A 21,495-nucleotide genomic window follows, 5' to 3' on the forward strand; every position below is an offset into this window, starting at 1 on the left:
GCAACACTGTTCCCAGAGCAGACAAATCAGTCTCTGGCGACAATTGCATATATTATTCAACCATTATAGCTGGAAATAAGTAAAAACACGTTAAATCAAAACAAAAAAATCGTTTAAAAGATACAAACATCTCAAGAGGAGCATCGTTTCTGGTTTAACCGGAAAGCTAATATATGCTGCTAGCTTAAAAATGTATATCAATTCTATTTTTTTACTCGCGAAATTGAGAAAAACATTTGATGAAAACAAATAAATAAAACACATTTTAGGATAAAAACATTATCTAAAGCCTAATATTGGTATTAACATCCATTCGGGTGGTACTTACCGGTCTTTTTACTCACGTGTACGCTTGCGGATTACATAGAACTGTCTGCTGCTCCGAATTTAGAAGACTCGCCGCTGTACACGTCACAGGACACGCCCCCGATGGAGCAACATGTAAAAAAGACGGGTCGTCTTTTTTTTTTTATATGTATATGTATATTTTGAAGCTAAACTTTGACTGTTGTGTATTTTGCGGTGAATTTGGGGTTCTGGCAAAAAAAAATGTTGGTGCGTTTGCATTATATACAGTCTATGTGCGTTTGTGACACGTTTTAACAAATAACATTAGCTTAAAAAACAGAATTAACACATGTTGGGTCATATACCCACACACTCTATAATTACAATAATACTTTTCTTTTGAGTTATTTCCTCGATATTTGTCCCATTGTAGATATATTGTATTTGTTTATTTTTATTTGTATTTTGTGCACGTACATCTCTTTCGGTCCTTCTTGATTTTTTTTTGTCCGACAGTCCGTGAACTCCCGTGACCTCGGTTTACGCATGCGCATTCAGCATTCTAATATGGCTGCCACAGGCTGGCCTGAGTGTGCAAAGAGTTTGAAAGGTGTCATTTTGGACTTGTGTGGAGTGTTGTATGACAGCGGTGAGGGGGATGGTGTTGCTATTTCTGGCTCCGCTGCAGCTGTGAAGAAGTGAGTGATTTTTGGAGGCATTTTAAATGTCGTTTTATACTTTTAAATTGAAGTAAAATAACTGTTTGTTTACGCTGACGCGGTGTTCCTGCCATTATCAGGCTTAAAGAATCTGACCTGCAATTGCGTTTTTGCACCAACGAGACTCAAGCAACCAGGGAGAAGTTTGTTGGTAAACTTCAGAGACTAGGCTTCGACATTTCAGTGTCTGAGGTCTTTCCTCCTGCTCCTGCAGCCATAGCAGTCCTCAAGGAAAGAGGTTTACGACCCCACCTGCTGGTGCATGACGGTACTGCAGTTCATATTTATAACTCCCAATCCCAGCATGCATGTAGTGACACATTTAAATTATGTATTTCTTTTTTACAGGACTTCTCGATGAGTTTGATGGAGTTGACAAGTCAAACCCAAACTGTGTTATCATCGGAGATGCAGCTGAAAACTTTTCTTACAAGAACCTAAATGAGGCGTTCACTGTCCTTATAGGCTTGGAAAAGCCAGTGCTATTCTCTCTCGGTCAAGGGTCAGTACTATGCTTTAGTATGGGTAGATTACAAATGGTTTAGTAACCTCAATAAAATATTTTTTAGTTAATTTTTTCTCTTTTCAGCCGTTACTACAAAGAGACGGATGGCTTGAAATTAGATGTTGGTGTTTACATGAAGGCCCTCGAGGTACCGTAGGTTCACTCATTGTTGAAGAATTGTACAGACAAATATTCACAATATATATTTTAATTTTGTTTTTAGTATGCATGTGATTTAAAGGCGGAAGTCATTGGAAAACCATCCCCAACATTCTTCCAGAGTGTTCTAAATGACATGGGACTTCAACCACATGAAGTATGTATCAACAATTAAGAAGAATATGCTATCATTTTTGCACAATTTATCCTTATAAGTCAATAAAAAACAGTTTTATTGTCCCATATTAGCGGTAATGTTTTTTGCATAAAAATAAACAGTTTAAACATATTTTTTATTGTCGATTTCAGGTGCTGATGATCGGAGATGATCTTGTAAATGATGTAGGTGGAGCTCAAAGGTGTGGAATGAAAGGTGTGCAAGTTAGGACAGGAAAATACAGGTCAGTGTAAAAAAATCTTTTTATTGCAAGTAAAGTCCATTTGTGGTGCAACATTACTTTATTACTTATTTTTATAAAAACACTAATAAAGGGTCACAGTTAAATGCTTCTAAATTTTGTTCAGAAAAATTACTGAATTATATTTGAACACATTTTAAAATCCAAATAAAGTCATTTAAGGACAAAGAAGCACATTTGACATGCATTTTTTAGTTTGACCACAAGAGGGCAGACTTGTACATCACTTTAAGATTTAAGCTTTTTTTTTTTTTCTTTCCAAATAACTTCCTGTGAGCCATTGACCACATTCTGCGCTCGACCAGATTTATTTAGTAGATAGGGAATCATCCAAAAATAGCTTCATCCTCTCCACTCACTGACACAAGGTTATAGTCACCAAAGGATTTACGATCTCAAATCTGGATATTACTGGTTCCTGGAGTGTAATTGCAAAAACACATGCCGACTTATTTTTAACATGTCGCTTTGAGGAAAACAGAGTCTTTACTGGGCTGGGAAAATTTTTTTTTTTTAAACTATAATGCATTTAAAACCATATGCGGATCTTTTTAATGTGTATTTCTGCATGTGATTCTGCCTTGCTCTGACTTTTTATATTTAGACTCGTGGAGGGGAAGTCCTGGGTCTTTTCTAGTTTTGCACTTGCCGTGCAGCTCAGAGAGAACCTGATATCAGCAAAAAGAAAAAAAAATAAGCCTAATTTGGATTAGAATAGCCCAATTTGCTAAAGCAGTTGCTGAAATTTTAAATGTTGACATTAAGATAAAAATGATACAATTTGCAGAAATAAATTTGCTATCGTGGTTTGCTAAGCTAGTTTCAATTCATTTTGTTGAATTGCAATATATTATTGTTATTAGTATTAACCGTTAAAAGAAAAAATGCAGTTTTCTGAAATTCTGCTTTCTAATTAGCTGCCAAGTTTAGCATCCAAACACACAAAAACAAGTTTGTTGCATTTAAATTTATAAGTACTTAATTTTTACTTTATCTAAAATTCTGTTTGGAAAAAACACACTTTTTTTTTTGGACTAACACTACATTTTCCCTCTGATTTGGCTCAATTTTTTAGGTAATTCAGATAATTTACCTCAGAAACTAAAAAGCCAATATTGAATCTAAGCCAATTCATCCCAAAAACGAGCTGACCGGGCCAACCGTCTTCAATCGGTTTAATCAAATTAAGCCTTTTACTCTTTTTTTTTTTTTTTTATTCCAGACAGATTGTGTCACGTGACTTCAGTAGTTGCTGAGTAATCTGCTCCAGCATCAGTCATCTTTAATCCCGTCACACAAAGCACATCGATACCCCGACGGAGCTCCACTGTGTCGGTGCAGCTCCCAGGCAGGAGAGTGAGGGTGTGCGTGTTTGCGAAGCGGCCTGACATGTATGTTCTTGTGGAGGTAACCCTCCAGATATGCTGCTTTCAAACCCCACCTGCACAGTGATTCAGACCGGGAAAACAAAAAGAAATGAGTCCAAGTGGTCTTTTGGTTACGGTTATACTGTTTTTAGCCCTAATCAAAAAACTTTTATTGGTTTTTTTTTTTATGACATAGTTTCTGCATAGCATCCGAAGTTTATCAATTACTGGGAGTTCTCTCTTTACACACTTTCCCAGTAGCTTACAGCCCCTCACACTCCAAACTAACATTACAGGTGCAACAAAAATGGCGAATGGAGCGGATCAGGAAACTTGTAGCCCACTAAGCACATTTTCTGACACAAATATGCTCTTTTTCAAACATTTGCTTCTGATTCACATCAATTTGAGCAAAACTAATAATCAAAAATGCAAATTTAAAGAGAATTTTATTTATATGTGTGCACAAGAACATTTTAAAAACACAATTTTCATCATCTTTGAGGTGTTGAAGCTGACATGAGAAACGGTGGAGAAAGAATTCATTCATTGTTGGATTTTTGTTATGAATTTCTTGCAGCCTGACCTCTTTTGCGTTGCTAATTCGCCATCATCGTGTGGGAGTCACAACAGAAGACTGTTGTTGGCAAACTGGAAACAAAAACGTGTCAGTAGAGTAAGTTTGTGTCCTGAAGCAGCTCATAAAGTTAAGGATCTCTCACGAGACACAGACACAGCCGTGACTTAGAGACCAGATAGTGTGTCAGGAATCCGGTCTCAGTGGGACGGGGGTTCAAACTGTTTAGCCGAACAGGTCCAGAGAACCCGGGCCCGCTCGGCGCTGCTGTAAACCGTCAGTAGAATCTGTGAAAACACAGCTGTTTCCAAGTCAACCAGATGCTGTGCAGACCTGAAGTTCCCATCAGGCCTCGGGGGGAAAAAAGGCGCCTTTAAATACAGCAGAGCTGGCGACAAGACAGGAAAGGGGAAGGATACAAATCAAATCATCTCTGCTTTTAGTAAAATGCTTTTCACTTGACAGGCTGTTGAGCAGGAAACAGTAGAGGAGCTGAGAGTTTTGGTAGTCTTGATCTTCCTGTGTTCTGTTAAGTCTTTTTAGTGGTTTGTGCAAAAACACACAAAAAAACATTTTTTACTCCTGTAAACTCATCACAAAACTGTGAAAAGAGACGTCATAAATGAAGAAGATGTTCACACTTCACTGTTTGATGACTCTGCAAGAGTTAAACTACAGCTGTTCAAAACATGTAACAAAAGAAAAAAAACCTCTTTAAAGTCAGAGAAGCTTCAGTGGCGGCGATCAAACCGGCGCTTTATGTGCAAAATGTAGTGATGTCGCTCATTTAGCAGAGAATGATTCAAATGAAAAGTTGCTGCTTCTGTTTTCTGTGTTTCACTACTTTGATTTTTCTGTTCATTAGTGGCCACATTTTTTTTAAATGTCTCAGATCCTCACATCGTTTCCTTTTTTGTATTTTAGGTCTCAGCAAAAACAAATTTACAATGCTTAAGGGAGTATGATTTGATTAACTCTGAAGAGAACTCAGAATAAATACTTTTTTTTTTTACATTATGTTTTCCTGTTTTTATAAATCTCTGGTCATTCATTCCTTAAGTAAGTTTGTAGCTCCCAGCTGGGAAAAGAATGTAAAGAATGCTAGTAAGAAGTAAGGAAGCTAATGGGGATTATAAAAAAGCAAAATACCACAAGGATTTTTGGAGTTTATTGTCTTCTCAGACACTCATAAACTCTCTCTAGCGAAGGAAATATTTTTTTTTTCTTTTTAACTGCAGGAAGTCTACTCATCTGATGGAGAATCTCTCAGCTGGTCTGGTTGTATAAGGATAGATGTATAACTGTGTTTTATCCATTTTGGGTGGAACAATGATTGAAATGAATACAAAATATTGTATTTGCAGTGATAAAGCAGGACATTTTTTAACTTAAATTGCTTATTTTTTAGCCGTAAGATCGAAGATGCATCATATTTGTGATGGTTTAGAAAATAAATGCACAACTGTTTCACTCGTCCTGATCACCCTAAAATTACAAACTGATTTTCACTTAGCAGAACCTCAGAGAGTGGAAGTTCTGTTGGTAAAATTTAAGCCAGAGTTTGACCTTTCAAGCAGGTTTTTGTGGGACATCCTTGTTACCTGTAATCAGGTGCTCCAGTTTTATTCTTTATAGAACTCCAACTGCACTTAAATTTTTTAAAGACACTTCAAATTTCCCTCCATTGTGCAACTATTTGTTGTAAATGTGGAGTTCCTCTTCTCGTGAGGTCACCACGTCGTACTGTTCGGTATTTCTGAATGAGGGCCAGCAGCTTCATCTGTCAGGGAGCTCTGCAAACGCTTTCACAGCAGCGAGACAAACAATAAACTGCTCCTACGGTTAACAAACGGCAAAGAAACGACTTTTCTACAATTAGATTTAATTTTAGGAGCTAATTGCACAACATACAGTGGAATGACCTGCCTCAACAGATCAGAGCTGCACAAAATATCCATCATTTTAAATCCCAGTTGAGAACTCATCTCTCTTCACTGACTTACGCTTAAGTTCTATAGTCTCTTAATGCAGTAAAAGTGCATTAACAGAGTCTATTTACTGGATTTAGCATCACCTTTTTAGGCATATTTTTAAAAATAAAACGTTATCATCAATATAAATACAAAAATAATCTGCTATCCATTCATACGATGTAAAATAAAGAAGTATGCGTGCACACCTGTTGGACTTTTTCCTAAAAATAATTTGTTTGCTGGCACAGAAACGGAACAAACCCGTCGATGAGGCAGATAACTCTGTGTAATATGTAATAAACTAACAATGCACTGCCTTTTTTCCACTGCATTAATGCTGTAAAGGTGTGTAGTGTGAAGTTCAGAGGTTAACAAGCCTTATCAGTTGGGCTGTTATACTATGCAAAAACACACAAATGCACTTGGGAAATGAATAGCATCTGTTAGTACGCGTACTTCCTTCCATGATGGGGGGGATCACTATGCAAATATTCACTGTAACTGTTGACTCTAATCAAAGACAGAGAAGGATGTGCGACTAGAGTGCAGAGGATGTGGCATTCTGAGTATTCTTTTTTTCTTGTTTTTGTTGGGTTTTTTTAGTGCTAAAGTTTAACTTTTTGAGAAGATGCCGCAAAAAGAGGCTCCAGATGATCATCAGGGACCAGATAGGGACAGAAGTGAGGAGAATTTGTCTAGTTTTATTACAAAAAACTCGACATTAGCTAGAAAAGTTCATCTAAACTTGAAAAAAATGACAAAATAGCTGATTGAAACTTTAAGAGTCCCTTTATTAATATTAAAATAATGCATATTCATTCATTCTTCTTGTCCGCTTCTTCCCTTTCGGGGTCGCGGGGGTGCCGGAGCTTATCCCGGCTACTGAGGGGCGAAGGCGGGGTACACCATGGACAGGTCGCCAGTCAAATAATGCATATTTAAGCATAAAATAACAATGAAATTAAGTATTAACAGACACTTTTATTAATTACTGTGTAAAGTTTCGTGCATCAGCCTTATTTAATGTATTTTAAAGCATTAATAATAGTGTATCTGCTCAGCATTATGTATGCACCAACATGTTAGTTCATATTCATGTTTGACTTTGTGCATTTTCAATTGTCCTGTTTTGACACTTATTTTGAAAGGAACTTCTATGTGTTTCTGTCCAAAGTAAAGATGTTATTTATAAAATAAAAAATATATATAATATTATTTCTATTTCAGGTATTGCACAAAGGAGTTTCCACAAAAACATAAGTATTGTGTATTTTTGTACAATGTTAAGTGTGACTCTCACTGGGTTGGTCGGTGAGAACCAGGCTCTTTAAAGTGTTAAAGGTTGCAGACCTCTGCTCCAAAGCAACGAGATTTACAGACTGTGAGGTGTGTGCAGAAAGCCGATTGGTTTTCCCATCTGCTGGAATCGAATCTCAGCTGCGGTGAATAGAGCAGACATTAGACAGAACCCAAGACGGCGCTGATTACGGACGGCCTTTGTTCTTGGCAGACCTGTGACACTGAACCTGGACGGGGTGGCCGTGTCTTCTGCGCTCCACCTCGTCTCTCTTACATTTTAAGAAGAAGTCGCCTCTGGGGCGCCTACTGTATTTTATATCAGTGTCTTCCGGGTGTCCTGTGACGTCGGCAGCTATGGTTGCAAGTGGAAGCTCATTAGTTTGGGAATTATTTTTTATTTTTTGCAGTTTGATGTTAACCTATTCCTTCCTAACATTTCTCCTTGCCAGGTGCACATGTATTTGCACTTCATTTGCAGGTCACACAGTTTTGCTTTGTCAGCGTCAGTCTAGTTCACACTTTTGCCACATTGGAGCCTCAAGACTGCAAGATTGCAGGCCTGCTGGTGTTAAGCACATCAGCACCGTCCCACACCCTGTGCTAACCAGTGTTACCACATTAGTTTTGTCTGTGTGGGAAGGAAACAAAGTTATCTCAGAGCTCTCGCCTCGGCAGAAGCTGTCAGAAACTTGTCATATCAAACCTTCTTCATTTTGTGTGTGTTTTTTTTTTTTTTTGGACATTATAGATTTCCTTTAGGAATATGAAGGCCATGCTGGTTTCTAACAACCGTTCGGTGCTTTTGTTGACTCCAAGTCAAATATATAACACACATGTGAGCGTCTACTTTATTTTTGATCATAAATTGTGTTCATTTTGATCTCTGCATCCCCTTTGTCTCCCAGCAGTTTGGGCTCAGCGAGATATTTGCAAGGTAAATAGGAAAATACGTATTGCATAGTCTGCTGGATTTCCCTCTAGTTTCTTTTGTTTAATAGATAACACATGAAAGCTTGTTTTTGTCATTTGGACGTCTTTCCTGGTTGTTAGTTCCAGCCTTCCGCTTTTGTGTTCATGTCAGCGTTGAGTTCCCTACATTGCCTCAGGCTGACACCAGTCAAAACAGTTGCACAAGGAGTGTCATTTAAGTGCGTTCGAACCTTAAAATAACGTCAGCTTCCTAAACTATTTTCACCAGAAACACATCAGTCTGAAGGAGATTTGTGCACATGTGGGAGTGCTTTGTTCAGCAACCTTAAATGACTTATTTTATTTTATTTCCTATCTCGCAACACCTTAAAAATAATAATTATTTGAATCTCTTTATTAGCAATACATTTAACAAAATTAAAAATGTGGTTACATTTGAACTGATTTGTATTCATTGTTGGGTTTTTCAGTTTGTTTTTCTGTGTTTTATTGCTGTTAGTCCTCCTATATTAGATATGTATTCCTTAACGTTTTGAGTTTGTTGATTTTTCAATGTTTTTTTGTTTTTTTGGGGGGGTGGAGCTTAACATCTGTGTTGTTGGGCTGGAAAGGCCCGGGGCTGTATGTGTTGGAACACCTCTGGTTCCAATCCCAGTGGGATTTTTTATACATTTTTGACATCTTTTCCTCAAACTTGTTATTTTTCTAAGTTAAACTTCAGCTTCCTCTCATATTCCACGCATATTTTGGACTTAAAAGTCCCACTCTGATCATCTTTTGATCTATTTTAAGTGTTTCCTGTGGTCCATCAATTATGATTATGCTGCTTTTACCCAAAATAAATGGGTAGTTTCTGCAGAGTGGTACTAGTAATTGATAAATTCACGTCTGAGTCGTGCTGGGCGACATGGAAAAAATTCGATATCACGATATAAATTCTTTTATATCACAATATATATCGCAATATAAAACAAAAAAGTATGTTTTCAGCTATTCTCTGGAAAAAAAAAAACGAATTACCTTTCTCTGACTTTATTTTTTTTAGTAATATGTAACTCGCATGTCAAAGTAAAGGCCTGGGGTCCTGATCCGGCCCGCCAGTTAATTATATCCGGCCCTCCAGATCATTTTATTTGTGGACCACAATTATGGGTTTAATTTTTTATATATATATGTCCTCCATCATTAGAAAAATCAAATTTTCCTTGAAGTGGGTCATTAATGTGCAAAACTACTGGATAAAGCTCCACACTCTCCCATCTTTGAGTAATGATTCCTGATTCACAAGCATATCGTTAGCCGCATGTATGGTTGCCCATGTCTGGCCTTCCATCCTTCATCACCCCGAGGTGACAGTTCTCCCGGCCTCTAAAAGCTGCAGTTCATTAGGAGCCAGTATTAATCATGAACCTGAGCTTTTTTCTAAAGGAGTCCCTCTGCAGCTCTTTTTCCACACATGAAGATGAAGAAATGAAAGAAGGAAGCGTGAGAGTGAAGTAAAGCGAAGCCCCACTAACAGCAGGATGGACTTCGGCGCTGTTCTTTACGTGCACGATTGTTCACAGTTTCAAACCCGATCATGTTGGGAAAACCTTTCTTGCGTTCGGTTTTGCGTCTGCAGAGTCATTTGTGTGCATGGTTGCACAACGTCAAAGCCTTTCCTATGTGATGATTCAGCGGTAAGTCGTCACAAGACTGCTCAGATGCACTCTTAATAATGCCATGCTGAGCTGTTAGGATGTGGTTAGACGGGGGTCACGTGAAGGTCCTCCTTTTGTGAGGAACTGGGTCAAATGAAAACATGTATGAAGTGCGGATCATTGAAAGGTCTTTTTGTAAGTGTAGCTATGGGGGTAAAAACTTAGTCTTAAAGTAGGCCAGATTTATTTGTTTTTTTAGAGGTGTTTGTGGCAGAAAGTTTCCAGTGGGTTGTTATGACATCTTTCTCAGTGTTTTTTTTTTTCTAAACAAGTGCAAAACTTGCTCTCAGATGAGGTTTTTTCCTTAATAGCAAGACGAATTTCAAAAGAATCGAGGGGTTCTTCACACTCCAACCAGGGAATCCCCTTTGAGTCCAGCTCTAAAACGAACGGTTAATCTGGGTGAAGTTTGGAAATCCGCTCTGCAGCTGTTTGCTGATTATGAGTCAACATGACACAGCCTTTTGCACGGCGGTGTGACAGTAGACACAGATAGCGAGGAGCTCTGACTTAGTATCTGTCGTTTCTGTTGCCACAACACTCACAAAACATGGTGTTTTCCCATTATTCCGTTGAGCCGTCTCTCAAACAAAACTGCAGCTGCCTAATCTTAGAGCTCTCACTCACGTCTTGTTAATTTTAGCTCAAACAAAAATCAAAATATGGAAAGTAAAGCCGATTATGGTGTTTATTCTCGGGATTTTCTTTGTAATTTAAAATCTAGGAGCCCAAAACTCACACCAGGGCCAATTAAACTGTGAAGCCACAAACAACTGGAGGGCGAGGAGAGAAAGCTTTGTCTCGTGTTAGCGTTGTGTGTCACGAAGGCAATAGATATCATCAAGTCATGTTTCCCTCCAGGTTTGCTTTATTGCTAGATGGAAGTCTGGCATAAAAAAATAGGGGGGTCGAGTGACTGACTTCTTTTCAGTGGCTTTTATAAATGGGATTCTTGTGTGGCCAGATGGCATCTGGCTTTGAAAAACACTCGAAGCGGTGCAGCTTTTGGTGATGTGAGCTGAGGGAGAGGAGGCTCATCAATTCAAGCTTTCATGTTTGCTGCCTTTAGTCAGCGTGTTGGTGAACCTCAACCTGGGAATTCCTGCTTCTCTAAACAAGTGGTTAAAGGCTCTCGCTTTAACTTAAGAATCTGTAAATCAGACTAAAATCAGCTGCTTTCTTTAAAGTTTATTCAAAGTTGAGGACTAGCAAACCTGTCTAAAGCTACATAAACACCCAGCATGTGTGAATGGTGCAAATCTTGTCAGGCTTTTTCTTTCCCAGCTCTATTCCTATATTAGAAAGACTCTGTTGTATAATTCCGGTTGGCTACAAACAGTCATTATTAATTTCTCCCTAATGATCAATTTTCAAACGATTGGTCCCTGATTGGTCAAAGTTCAACTGGTTTAACTTTTCGCAAGAGGAGTTCGAGTGGATTTGATACATAGAACCCACAAACTGACTTAAGTAACGACCATTGACATGTAAAGAGATGGACAAAACACGGACGTCACCCATAGAAAATGCCTTACATCCAGTCTAACAAAATTAAGTAAATTCAATCACCATTTTTCCACAATACGAATTTTTCCATTTTGGGACCAGATGATGTTAGTAAGCAGTGATTGATCCAAGTCATCATTCCTATTGTAACTACTCTCGCTAATCAGGAGTGAGCTTGTTGGAAAGCCACACCCCTTCCACTGAAAGTGGGCTCAGGGAGAATCTGTCAATCAAAAGATTCGGACGTTGGAGGTGGGGGTCAGCGGGCACCAATGCTGTTACTGAGGCATCTGATTGGCCAGTTTATAACTTGAGATAAAGAAAATGTGTCATGAAAAAAAATAGGTTTAGCAAGAACATGTTAAAGCAAGAATTATTATTCTAACAAACAATAAGACTGAGTAATAGCTGTTTATTTCTCAGTGGAAGTCTATGGGATTTTAACTTTCTGGGACCAGCGGGTACTTTCAATTTGGGAAAATCAGTCCAGTTCTCTCCATATACAGTCTATGGTAGCAACATGTGAACAATAAAGTTTTAAACACAGAAGTGCCAAACGCATATTTGTGCTTGCTTACATAGATATTTCTTTAGTAGCTCAAATGCAGCTTTCCGAGCCCGGTGTGGACATTCCATAACAGAATCCATACTTGGAGCTCAGGGATTGAAGTCATTCTTAGAATTTTTTGAAATGCCAGAAGTTTTAGCAATTTCTTGAAATCTATAAAAAATAAAGGCTTCCGCCACAATTACCATTACTTCCATATATTGTGCAGAAGTAGAGCACTTGACCTCTGATCAGCAGATTGCGGATTCAGTTCCCGCCTTACCTATTCATAGGTGGAAGTGTCTCTGGGTAAGACAATGGTGATGGCACCAGTGTAAATGTGTTTGGATGAATGGGACTTTGGGTAGAAAAGCACTATACAAGTATAGCACTTTACCTAGACATAAAACTGTTTTTTATTGATCTACCAAACAGGTCTACTTATGAGTTAATATTTAACGAAGGTGTAAAACACGTAGCTTCCTCTTCCTTTTAAACTGTGTGATTCTTCAAACTCAAGTATGTAATCTGAGGTGGCTTCATCCTCTTAGCACCTCATAAAAACTGAGCCATCCAACGCGCATTAAGTATTACCGAAATGAACATAGTAAAAAGTAAACTCAACCACATAATTAATAACACATACTATTACCATGGAAACCTTTTGGATTTGTCCAAATCTTTTGATTTTGTATTTTACATCTTGCAAAAGTCCCTTGAAAATAAATGTATTGTTTGTAAATGAAAGTGAACCAATGCAGCCTTGAACTGTCCACACATTCAAAGTAGCATTACTGCAAACTCATTAGCTACAAGAGTAGTGCTTGGACCAAAGCAAAGGGAAGATAAGGTAAGTACACAGCCTGACTTCTAACTCTAGTGAACCTGAACTGTTTGCTTGGGTCAGTGCAACAACACAGTGAGCTGCACATGGTTCCTGAATCAGCAAGCAGTTGGGTTTTTGTGGGAAGGGAGCAATCTGTCGCCAATTAGATGGGCCTAAAACTGGCCCTTAAAGTTCAATTCAAACCCTTGGTTTTTTTTCTTTCTTTAATGGGGGGGAATAAAGTTTGCTGCCTTTGAACAGGAGAACAAACTCTGGTTTGATTAATCTTGGGGACATTTCCACCTCTCCAAGTCATGCACTGTTGACAGGGTTTCTAACGATCGTCTTTACCCTCATGTATGCGTTTTCTGCTCCATTTGCAGTCTGTCAACCAAAAGCTTCAACCAGCAAAAAGAAAAAAAAGGGGGTGAGGAGGTTAAGGGAGAAGCATAAAATGAAACTGGACAAATATGTGACACTTCCCCCTGCACATACGTGTCTTTCTTCACACTGTTTCGTCTTAAGCATTAACCAGTAGAAAGGTCAACGCCCTTTTATGCTTTAGTTGGACTACTTTGACAGTATTTATTTAAAAAAAAGATCAAGTTGTTTAAATGTCATTTTAAATAGCTCCATTTCCTTTAGTTTTGAGTCAAAGCTCATCGGTATGTCTCTGCAGCACAGCTGACTTTCACACACGTGTGCTCGTTTTATGAGTCACCCCTATCCAGTTTCTTTTCATGGAGACAGTCTGCTCACAAAACAGTGTCTCCATGTTTTATAGAGGCAAGTGGAGGGTTATATATCTATCCATATGACACTCTAAGCTAGTATATTCTTATATTACCTGAATGGTATTTATTTGATACCCACTTTGTGTGAAACTTGTATAGCTCTTTTATTCTCCGCTATGTTGTCGGTGCTGTAAGATTTAGGGGACGTGTTTTAAGGTAACATGAAAAGGTCATTTGAATTCATTGTTGGCACATATATTTGTTTGTGGGATTCAAAGAGGTAACATAAAACAGTTTGTAGCTTTTATAATACTCAAAAAAAAAAGTTCAGTATAATAGTACAGAGGGGAGTTTTCTTTTTCTCTGAAGAAAGAAACGGTATTAAACCACAACTTTAGATGAATTAAAATTTCATGTATCAGAAATTCCAATAATTTTCATGCTTTTTGGATTAAAAAAAAAGAACGAAACTTCATATTCTAGATGGGACTTGTTGATCAGGGTTTTCAAAATAAAATGCTTCAATATTTTTGGATGCCATGTAAATGGCAACCTATTGACTTCTACACTGAAGCTTGTTTAAAAATGAAAGTAACAGAAACCAGGTCAGCTCACTTATATCCCTGATAGAGATGTGTATTGGCAAGAATGTGATGATATATGTATCCCGATACATGTCTTGTGATATATATCGCAACTGTCATCATGTTTGGTCCAGAACCTGACAATATAAGAAAATTTCAGTTTAGAAAATCTTTATCATTAAGAAGTAATATTGTGGACCATAAATACTCAATTGTTTTCTTAACTAATCAATGCTTAGTCTATTCACAGTTGGAAACAAATCAAAAATGAAACGCAAATATTCTTTTCAAATTTTTATCTTTTTTTATTTTGGCAAAAGAAATTTGGTCAAAAAATTGTCATAAGTATGTGTTTTACAGGAAAACGTTTTTGTCAAACTTAATGCAATGGGATATACAAACAGCAAAAACTGTGTTCTTATAACAAAAAACAGAGATCATCAAAAAAATAAGTTATGGTGTGTAAAGTAAGCCATTTCTCCATCTGGCCCACTACTTTTGGATTAAGTTTAATAAATAAAAAGAATCCTTAAACTCTTGAATAACTCAAATTTAGAAAGCACTGTTGGACAACACTAAAATGTCACTAAAATAGCTTATTTATGATTTACCACCTGTGTGGTGGCATGGCAGGATTCTCAATTGGGGTGACCACTAGCATGGCTTATAAAGATCTCAAACCTCCAACCAATTCCGTCTGGACACTCCATTGGATAAAATGCCAATGCTAAAAAAATAGTTTTAAAATGAGTCTAATTGGTCACATGAATGTGTCTCCACTTCAAACAAATGTTCTGGGGGAAGATCGGAGAGGAATTGAAGAACATTTTTCAATATCTTGGAAAGTACAAAAGTTCCTCTCTAGAGTTGGTGGGGTTTGTCCGTCTCTACATCCAGAGTCGTAACCTAGAAAACCTTGATGGAAAATACCCTCATTTTAATGTTTCACATCAATGCTGAAGCCATGTTTTTTTATTACCTGCCTAATCATCAATCAGAATTATTACAAATGATTCATCCATCCTTCCTCTGGCAACATTGAGTTAAAACACTGAACTTCAGTTTGATGAGGCCAAGAGGATTAAAAATCCACAGAACTACCTCAACTCCAACCCTGTGATCATTAACCAACTTTCTAGTGAAGCCTTTTCCTCTTTCAGTAGAGCAGCAGCTGCGTGGAACAGAATTCTTGGCTGCTGCCCACTTCTTGCCTCATGGTTGACCTCATCCCCACATGAAGGCTGCGCGGTGTCAATCAGACTCCAGGGCCGAACCTATCTCTTCATGTGTATTGATATTGCATTGACCTGAAGGACACACAGCAAGCTGCAGATTACTTTACTGGTAACACTAGATGCATTGTGCTGAATTTTGCATGGTCACATTGACCTGGTTACTGCTCCATTATTTATGGCGGCTGTAGGAAAGGAGCAAAATGGATACATCACACACAAAAGCATACATGCAGGCGTATCTGAAGGCAAACGGGGGTGGTGAGCGTCAGGTAAGGGAGACAGTGTTGGCTCCTCTGCTGGAAACACAAAAGCCATGTGGCCAAGTTACTTGTGTGTTCATGCCTCTTTACAAACGTGTGTGAACGCAATCCGTCCTCAGGCATAGAAGGGTGCGGGAGTAACCCAGCACAGGAGACACAACACACCAACCATTAGCGGTCCAGCTCACATAACCCAAGTGCTGGCAGCTGACAGACATGCGTAAACACATGGCACCGCTTCCCCGTAGTCAACGTGGCTTCAGCATTCAAACCCCCCCCGGCCTCTTCTTTTCTTTCGCTACACTTGGGCGGCTCACAAATATTTGCCATGGTCCTATGAAGCCTCTCAGAAGGCAGGATTAATGGCGGTGTGCGCCGCACACCCAGGGCAAGACAAAGAGTCCCATCTGGAGCTCCGTCCCGTGACTGGGGAACAGAGGGCGGTCTGGGGAGGGGTGTCTATAAGCTCCACTTCAAAAATGAGCAGGACTCCTGGGGAGTTCTATGGTTGAATGAAGGAGGAGGGTGTCAATGTCTTTTGATTTGATGGAGAGGGAAACGGTCCTGTAAGTCTGCTTGGGCCCGACGCCACTGCAAACGGATTACACTACCGCGGGCAGCTGATTCAACAGCTATATCTGCATCCATCTATGGACTGGTAACAGAAAACAAAGGCAGCAGTCAGTGAGCAGATAGCCAGTGTTAGTCCATGTCTTGTCTAGTCCTCCATCAATTTTTATACTGTTACTACTTGACTTTCCCAAAGTATGAACTCTAGTTGAAATAAATCTTTGAGAAAAGCTTAAAAAAGTTATAGAATGCAATCAGGGGCTGAGTATATGTATTTGAAAGAGTTGAGGTCATAGGTTCAATGTTGAGCTGCTTTTACTATTAATAGTTAAACAAATGTGGCATGTGTACAAAATAAGCAAAACTCTAGAAAGAAAATCTTCATAGTTGAGCCCCATTTCGTTAAGGTATTTTTACAGTATTTGGTCAGACCAAAAGGATACATTTCTACACTTGTATCTGGCGTACAAGGTTTTCTGCTCCTGTCTTCACATCACAACTCCACTTCACCATTCTGTCACTGTAAAAATGGTAAATGACGTGTTGATTGTAGCTGTGCGACAGGTGTTTTTGGTTATGTGGTGTTTCATGCAGATTTGCTCTGAAATGGAGTAGAAAGGCGAACAGAAACATGAGCAGTTATTTCTAAAACACATCCTTAGAAGTAAAACTCCAGCTAATATGTTTCAGGTCTTTCCATAACAATGATGAAACAACTCCCAAATTGTAATTCCTCCACCTGTTCCAACCTGCTTGCGTATGCCTCTTCACCTCTTTCCCACACTCTCTGTTGCTCTGGACTGGTGACCCTAAAAAAAAGTCCTCCACCTTCTTGACCTCTGCTTCCTGTAACGCCACCGTTCCACTTGAATTCCTCTAGTTTACCCACACATACTCTCTGTCTGCAGCTGACCTTCATTCATCTCCTCTTCATAACAAACCTCCACCTCCCTATATGTTCCTCCACCTGCTCTCACTATAAATCACAGTGTCATCTGCAAACGTGATGCTCCACAGAGATGTCTTTCTAACCTTATCTGTCAACCACCACCACAAACAAACAGATTCTTGATGCAGTCCACCTTCAACTCTTCTGTAACACCAACAACACATCTCACACATCTTTTAGCTTGTCCTAAGGAACTCCAACATACAACAGCTCCTTTCTCTTGTCTCTGTCAAAGACAATGTTTAGACCTACAAACCTTCTCTGTTCTTCTCCAGAAGCGTCTTCAAAGCAAACTTTGACTTTGCTTGAGATTAAATCAAACTGTTGCTCACAAATGCTCTCTTGAATTGAATCTGAAACGTCTTGATGTGAAGTCAAAAGCTCTACCACTGAGATATTTTTAACGTTTTGAACCAAATCTCCTTAAAGTAAACGCATCCAAAAATCTTTGAGAACTGATGAGCTGGAATATAATGAAAAATATACATACACAAATTGTTTTAGCTCAAAAGGTCAATCAATTTTAAACTGGAACATAATAAAACTGAAATGTGTCACTGATGCACTAAATTAGCATATTTAGAAAAACGCTCAACATGCTGGTATTAACGTACCATAACAGTCCTCATAGGAAAGAAGTTACTAAAAGAAAATGTTAGAACTCCAGCATCATCTTTTTCAAAGTTGCATTTTAGCAAATCACAAGACATTATTTAAACTTAGAAAACCAAAGACTAGAGGTGTAGTCATTAATAACGGCACTACATATTTTAATACACTCAAAACAATTTGTTAGCTCAAAATTCATAAACCACGATGGTGGAGGGATAAACAAATGTTCACTAACCACAAAGATGACAAGAACACCGGTGAATTTACAACACAGTGGACAAAAACACAAATAAGAGAATATGACCCGGCAGAAACTCTTAAACTGAAATCTTGTAACATTATATAAAGAAAATATCCTATATAATATCAGTTGATACAGTTTCTACTGTGCAGATTCGATTCAAAACTTGCAATAACTGTTTTTCTCATTTCCAGGTTGTAGTTCAGTTTAAAATTTAGATCTTTGGTTTCAATTTCAATTTCAAGTTTGCTTGACAAGAGATGCAGTTCTATTTTTAAAAACCTGCATAGCTTTTAGCAACTGTAACGGTAAATTTCCTCAGGTAAACATACATGTTTATGGATGATAAAAACATTTAATAAAAATATCTACAATATATTATTAGTTATTGAAGAATAACATTATTAGCATTTTATTAGTACAACATATACATATTATTAGTCAAACTCAATCGCACAGGTGCCAAAATCCCAAAAAAAACATCTTCGGTCGCGGGCTGAACAGGATAAACATTTCTTGAACACACTAAAACTAATTTTTTAAAACTTTAAAACTGTTACTTTTAAACAATTATTATTACCTGCGATAATGCTAGTGTGAAGGCTGTAGGCTGAATTTGGCCACTGAAGATGCTAATGCTGAAGGTGATAGCTGAAAATGTTTACACTAATAGCTGAAAATGCTGAAGCTGATAATCAGCTAAAATATTTGCTGAACGCCAAATTAACCAAAAAACTACAAAAAAACCCTTGGGTTAGCCGAATGTAGGTGAAAAAATAAACTCCACAATAGCCTAAAAAAAGTAAAAAAAAAAAGCCAAAAATTAACCAAAAAGCTCGCATGTAGCTGAAATATTAGCTAAACTCCAAAATAGCCTAAAAATCTTAGTAAATGCCAAAATATTTTAAAACCTAGCAGAATACCAATTTTGAAAACTTTAAAACTGTAACTTTTTACTATAATTATGAATAATAAAAAGGCAGGAATATTGTTCCAGAATAAAATTTACTCTCTCTAAAAATATATTTTGTCAAAATTATAGAAGTTAGAATGTGCTCAAGATAACATAGGTCCATTAATAACAATAAAATAAAATGATCTGCAGGGCCGGATCCAGCCCCCGGGTCTTGACTTTGACATGTGTTTTTTGGTTGTTTTTTATCTGTAGGTTTTCTCAACATATCCTTCTTTTACTCCAGTTTGTTCATTCTGTATCATGTATTTAGTAGGATCAAGGTTGCCTCTTCACACTTTTGTTTTTTTGTTTTTTTGTTCTACAGGCCCAGTGATGAGAAACACCCAACAGTAAAAGCTGACGGTACTGTGGACAACCTGGCCCAGGCTGTGGACATGATCCTGAGTCAGAGATTACACTAAATCCACAGCAACGGACGCCCAGGACTCTCCGTTCACTCCTGTAGCTCATAAAAGTGTTGTTTCAGATGGGAAGTGGGCTCCGTGTTTGGGTAATTTCACACAAAACTGTCCAAACATCGCAAGAATTGAACAGAACTTTCCATATACAGTAGATCCTGTATAAACTATTACAACTCACTGCAATGTCAAACGCAGCCATCTGCTGCTCCACATACACCGCCTCACTAACTCTACTAAAATTTGATTCGGGTCTGCAAGAGATAGCTGTGAATGCTTTACAGTTGCACTGCGCGTTTGTCGGTGCGTGACTCGCATAGATAAGATACCTCAAGCTGACACACATGTGCCTGCAACCAGCTGCTGATTGACAGTTATGAGGAAAGTAATGCCGCTCAGACTACCTGCTACGCGAGGGCGACACAGCTGTGTACGTTTAGTTATTAAATGTGAGTCGGGTTTATTTGAGGAAACTCAATGTAAGAATAATATTAGAGTCTAAAATAAAGTTATTTCACTAATGTGTGTGTGTGTTATCCTGGACTGAGTCATCGTCGCCGAAAAGCTGGAAGTTTGGGGGAAAGTTTGGCAACATATCTCTGGAAATGGGAAGTGGGCTGGTCTGATGGGGATGATAAATGCAGAACACAGCCGAGGCGATAAATAATGTCCAGCTCTGAGAGAAAAAAGAAAGAGGGTGGATGGATGAGGGGGGGCTCTCCTGCTTATTTTACTTCACTGTAAGCTTCTTCTGCCGTGTCATAGCTGTATTGTCGACGTCCTCTCATCAGCTTGCCCAAAGTTTGGGATAAAAGGACAGAGGAGAATTGGTTTCTGCGCTTCGCCGTGCCAGCTGGATGAGCGCGGCCTTCTGGAAGTGGGGCGGAAAGCAACCCATTCTCAACTGCTGCCTCCGAGGTTCCTCTGCAGCCAATACATTCAACAAGAACAAAAGCCCCACTGCCAAGTGATCCATTGAGGTCTTTCTGGTTCATTTCACCATTAGCTGACACACAAGCTTAAATGTTATTGGGCAATTAGAGGCAATGAAATGTTACAGAGAATTACAGAAGTATGTCTTGAGTCGGTCGTGCTGCTCTTTTTCAGAAATAAATATTAATGTGTTGCTGCAAAGTGCTAGCAGCTGCTACTCCGTTTTCCCAACACAATGTTTGACTGTGTTTTCTGCGTCCTGTTACTGCCTGTTGGCCACGTATCCAGCTATTAAACTTACATTTGACTGCTCTCGGGTGACTTTGCTTGGCTTTAGCCAGCTTCTTTGCAGCGTCCTTGCCTTGCACCGCGTTAAGCACCTCTGCTTGGCAGGTTCCTCGGCTCTAACCCACACCTCCATGGCCTGCTGCGAGGTCATCAACCTGATTCACACAAGTTACAAATTAAAAATGTTCCTACCGGTGTGCAGTACATGAACTGTTCCTCTTTTTTTTTTTTTTTTTCCCCTCCAAGACTTGTCTGGACATGTAATATGTCACAGGACTTATTGACAGATTGTCAGATCGCTGAGCGATTGAAGTTGTTACACATTTGTGCATCAGTTTGTGACCTTTGTGCCTCTCTTACATCTGAGTTTGAGTACTTACTTTTTATGGGCGTATTCGTTTTTGAAGAGTGTCGATTAGAAACTGAGACTTAGGTACAAGTTTTGCATTAGAAAATTGGTTAAAGGGTCCCAAATTAAGTTGTAAAATCATAAAAAATGAGCCATTTGAGGGAGAAACACTTAATTTTAAGGGGATTGACTGTACTCGGACTCAGGAGAACGCGCCTCTGTGATTGAAAGATATTTACTAAAGATCTTTAAGGAAGTTTTGAGTTTTCTATCCAATGTTTATCTAAAAATTCCATCTTTTTTTTACTGACAAAACGAGCGTTTGCCTTCATGTTCGCTGCTGCCAAAGTTCATCCACGTTTGTGTGTCATGTTTGGATTCAGCTCCTTTTTTTGACACACTGCTGCTCTCGAAACACCTGCGTTCACCCGCCTTAACAACTGCCAGCTGTGTGCTACCTTGAACTTTCATCTCCGCTCTTTTTCTTCTTCCTGTTTGACAGGAAGCGTTGGGTCAGCTGACCACACACCTGCAGCACCTAAATACACAGT

General features: G+C 38.6%; 2 protein-coding genes across 2 annotated transcripts in view; one reads left to right on the forward strand and one right to left on the reverse strand.

Annotated features, from left to right (window-relative positions):
• oat (ornithine aminotransferase) overlaps nucleotides 1-465 on the reverse strand; it is a 7,134-nt gene extending 6,669 nt beyond the window's left edge. The window contains exon 1 of the mRNA XM_024285075.2: nucleotides 329-465. The gene's annotated coding sequence lies outside the window, so the exon portion shown is untranslated. The remainder of the gene's footprint in view (nucleotides 1-328) is intronic.
• A 160-nt stretch (nucleotides 466-625) lies between these two features.
• Nucleotides 626-19,895, forward strand: LOC112154266 (phospholysine phosphohistidine inorganic pyrophosphate phosphatase). Its single transcript, XM_024285077.2, has 7 exons — nucleotides 626-986; nucleotides 1,088-1,275; nucleotides 1,356-1,509; nucleotides 1,597-1,660; nucleotides 1,736-1,828; nucleotides 1,981-2,072; nucleotides 19,281-19,895. The coding sequence occupies exons 1-7, from the start codon at nucleotides 835-837 to the stop codon at nucleotides 19,375-19,377; spliced, it is 840 nt and encodes a 279-aa protein (XP_024140845.1). The 5' UTR covers nucleotides 626-834; the 3' UTR covers nucleotides 19,378-19,895.
• The last annotated feature ends 1,600 nt before the right edge of the window (nucleotides 19,896-21,495 follow it).

This window comes from Oryzias melastigma, linkage group LG19, assembly GCF_002922805.2.
Source record: "Oryzias melastigma strain HK-1 linkage group LG19, ASM292280v2, whole genome shotgun sequence".
Taxonomy (NCBI): domain Eukaryota; kingdom Metazoa; phylum Chordata; class Actinopteri; order Beloniformes; family Adrianichthyidae; genus Oryzias; species Oryzias melastigma.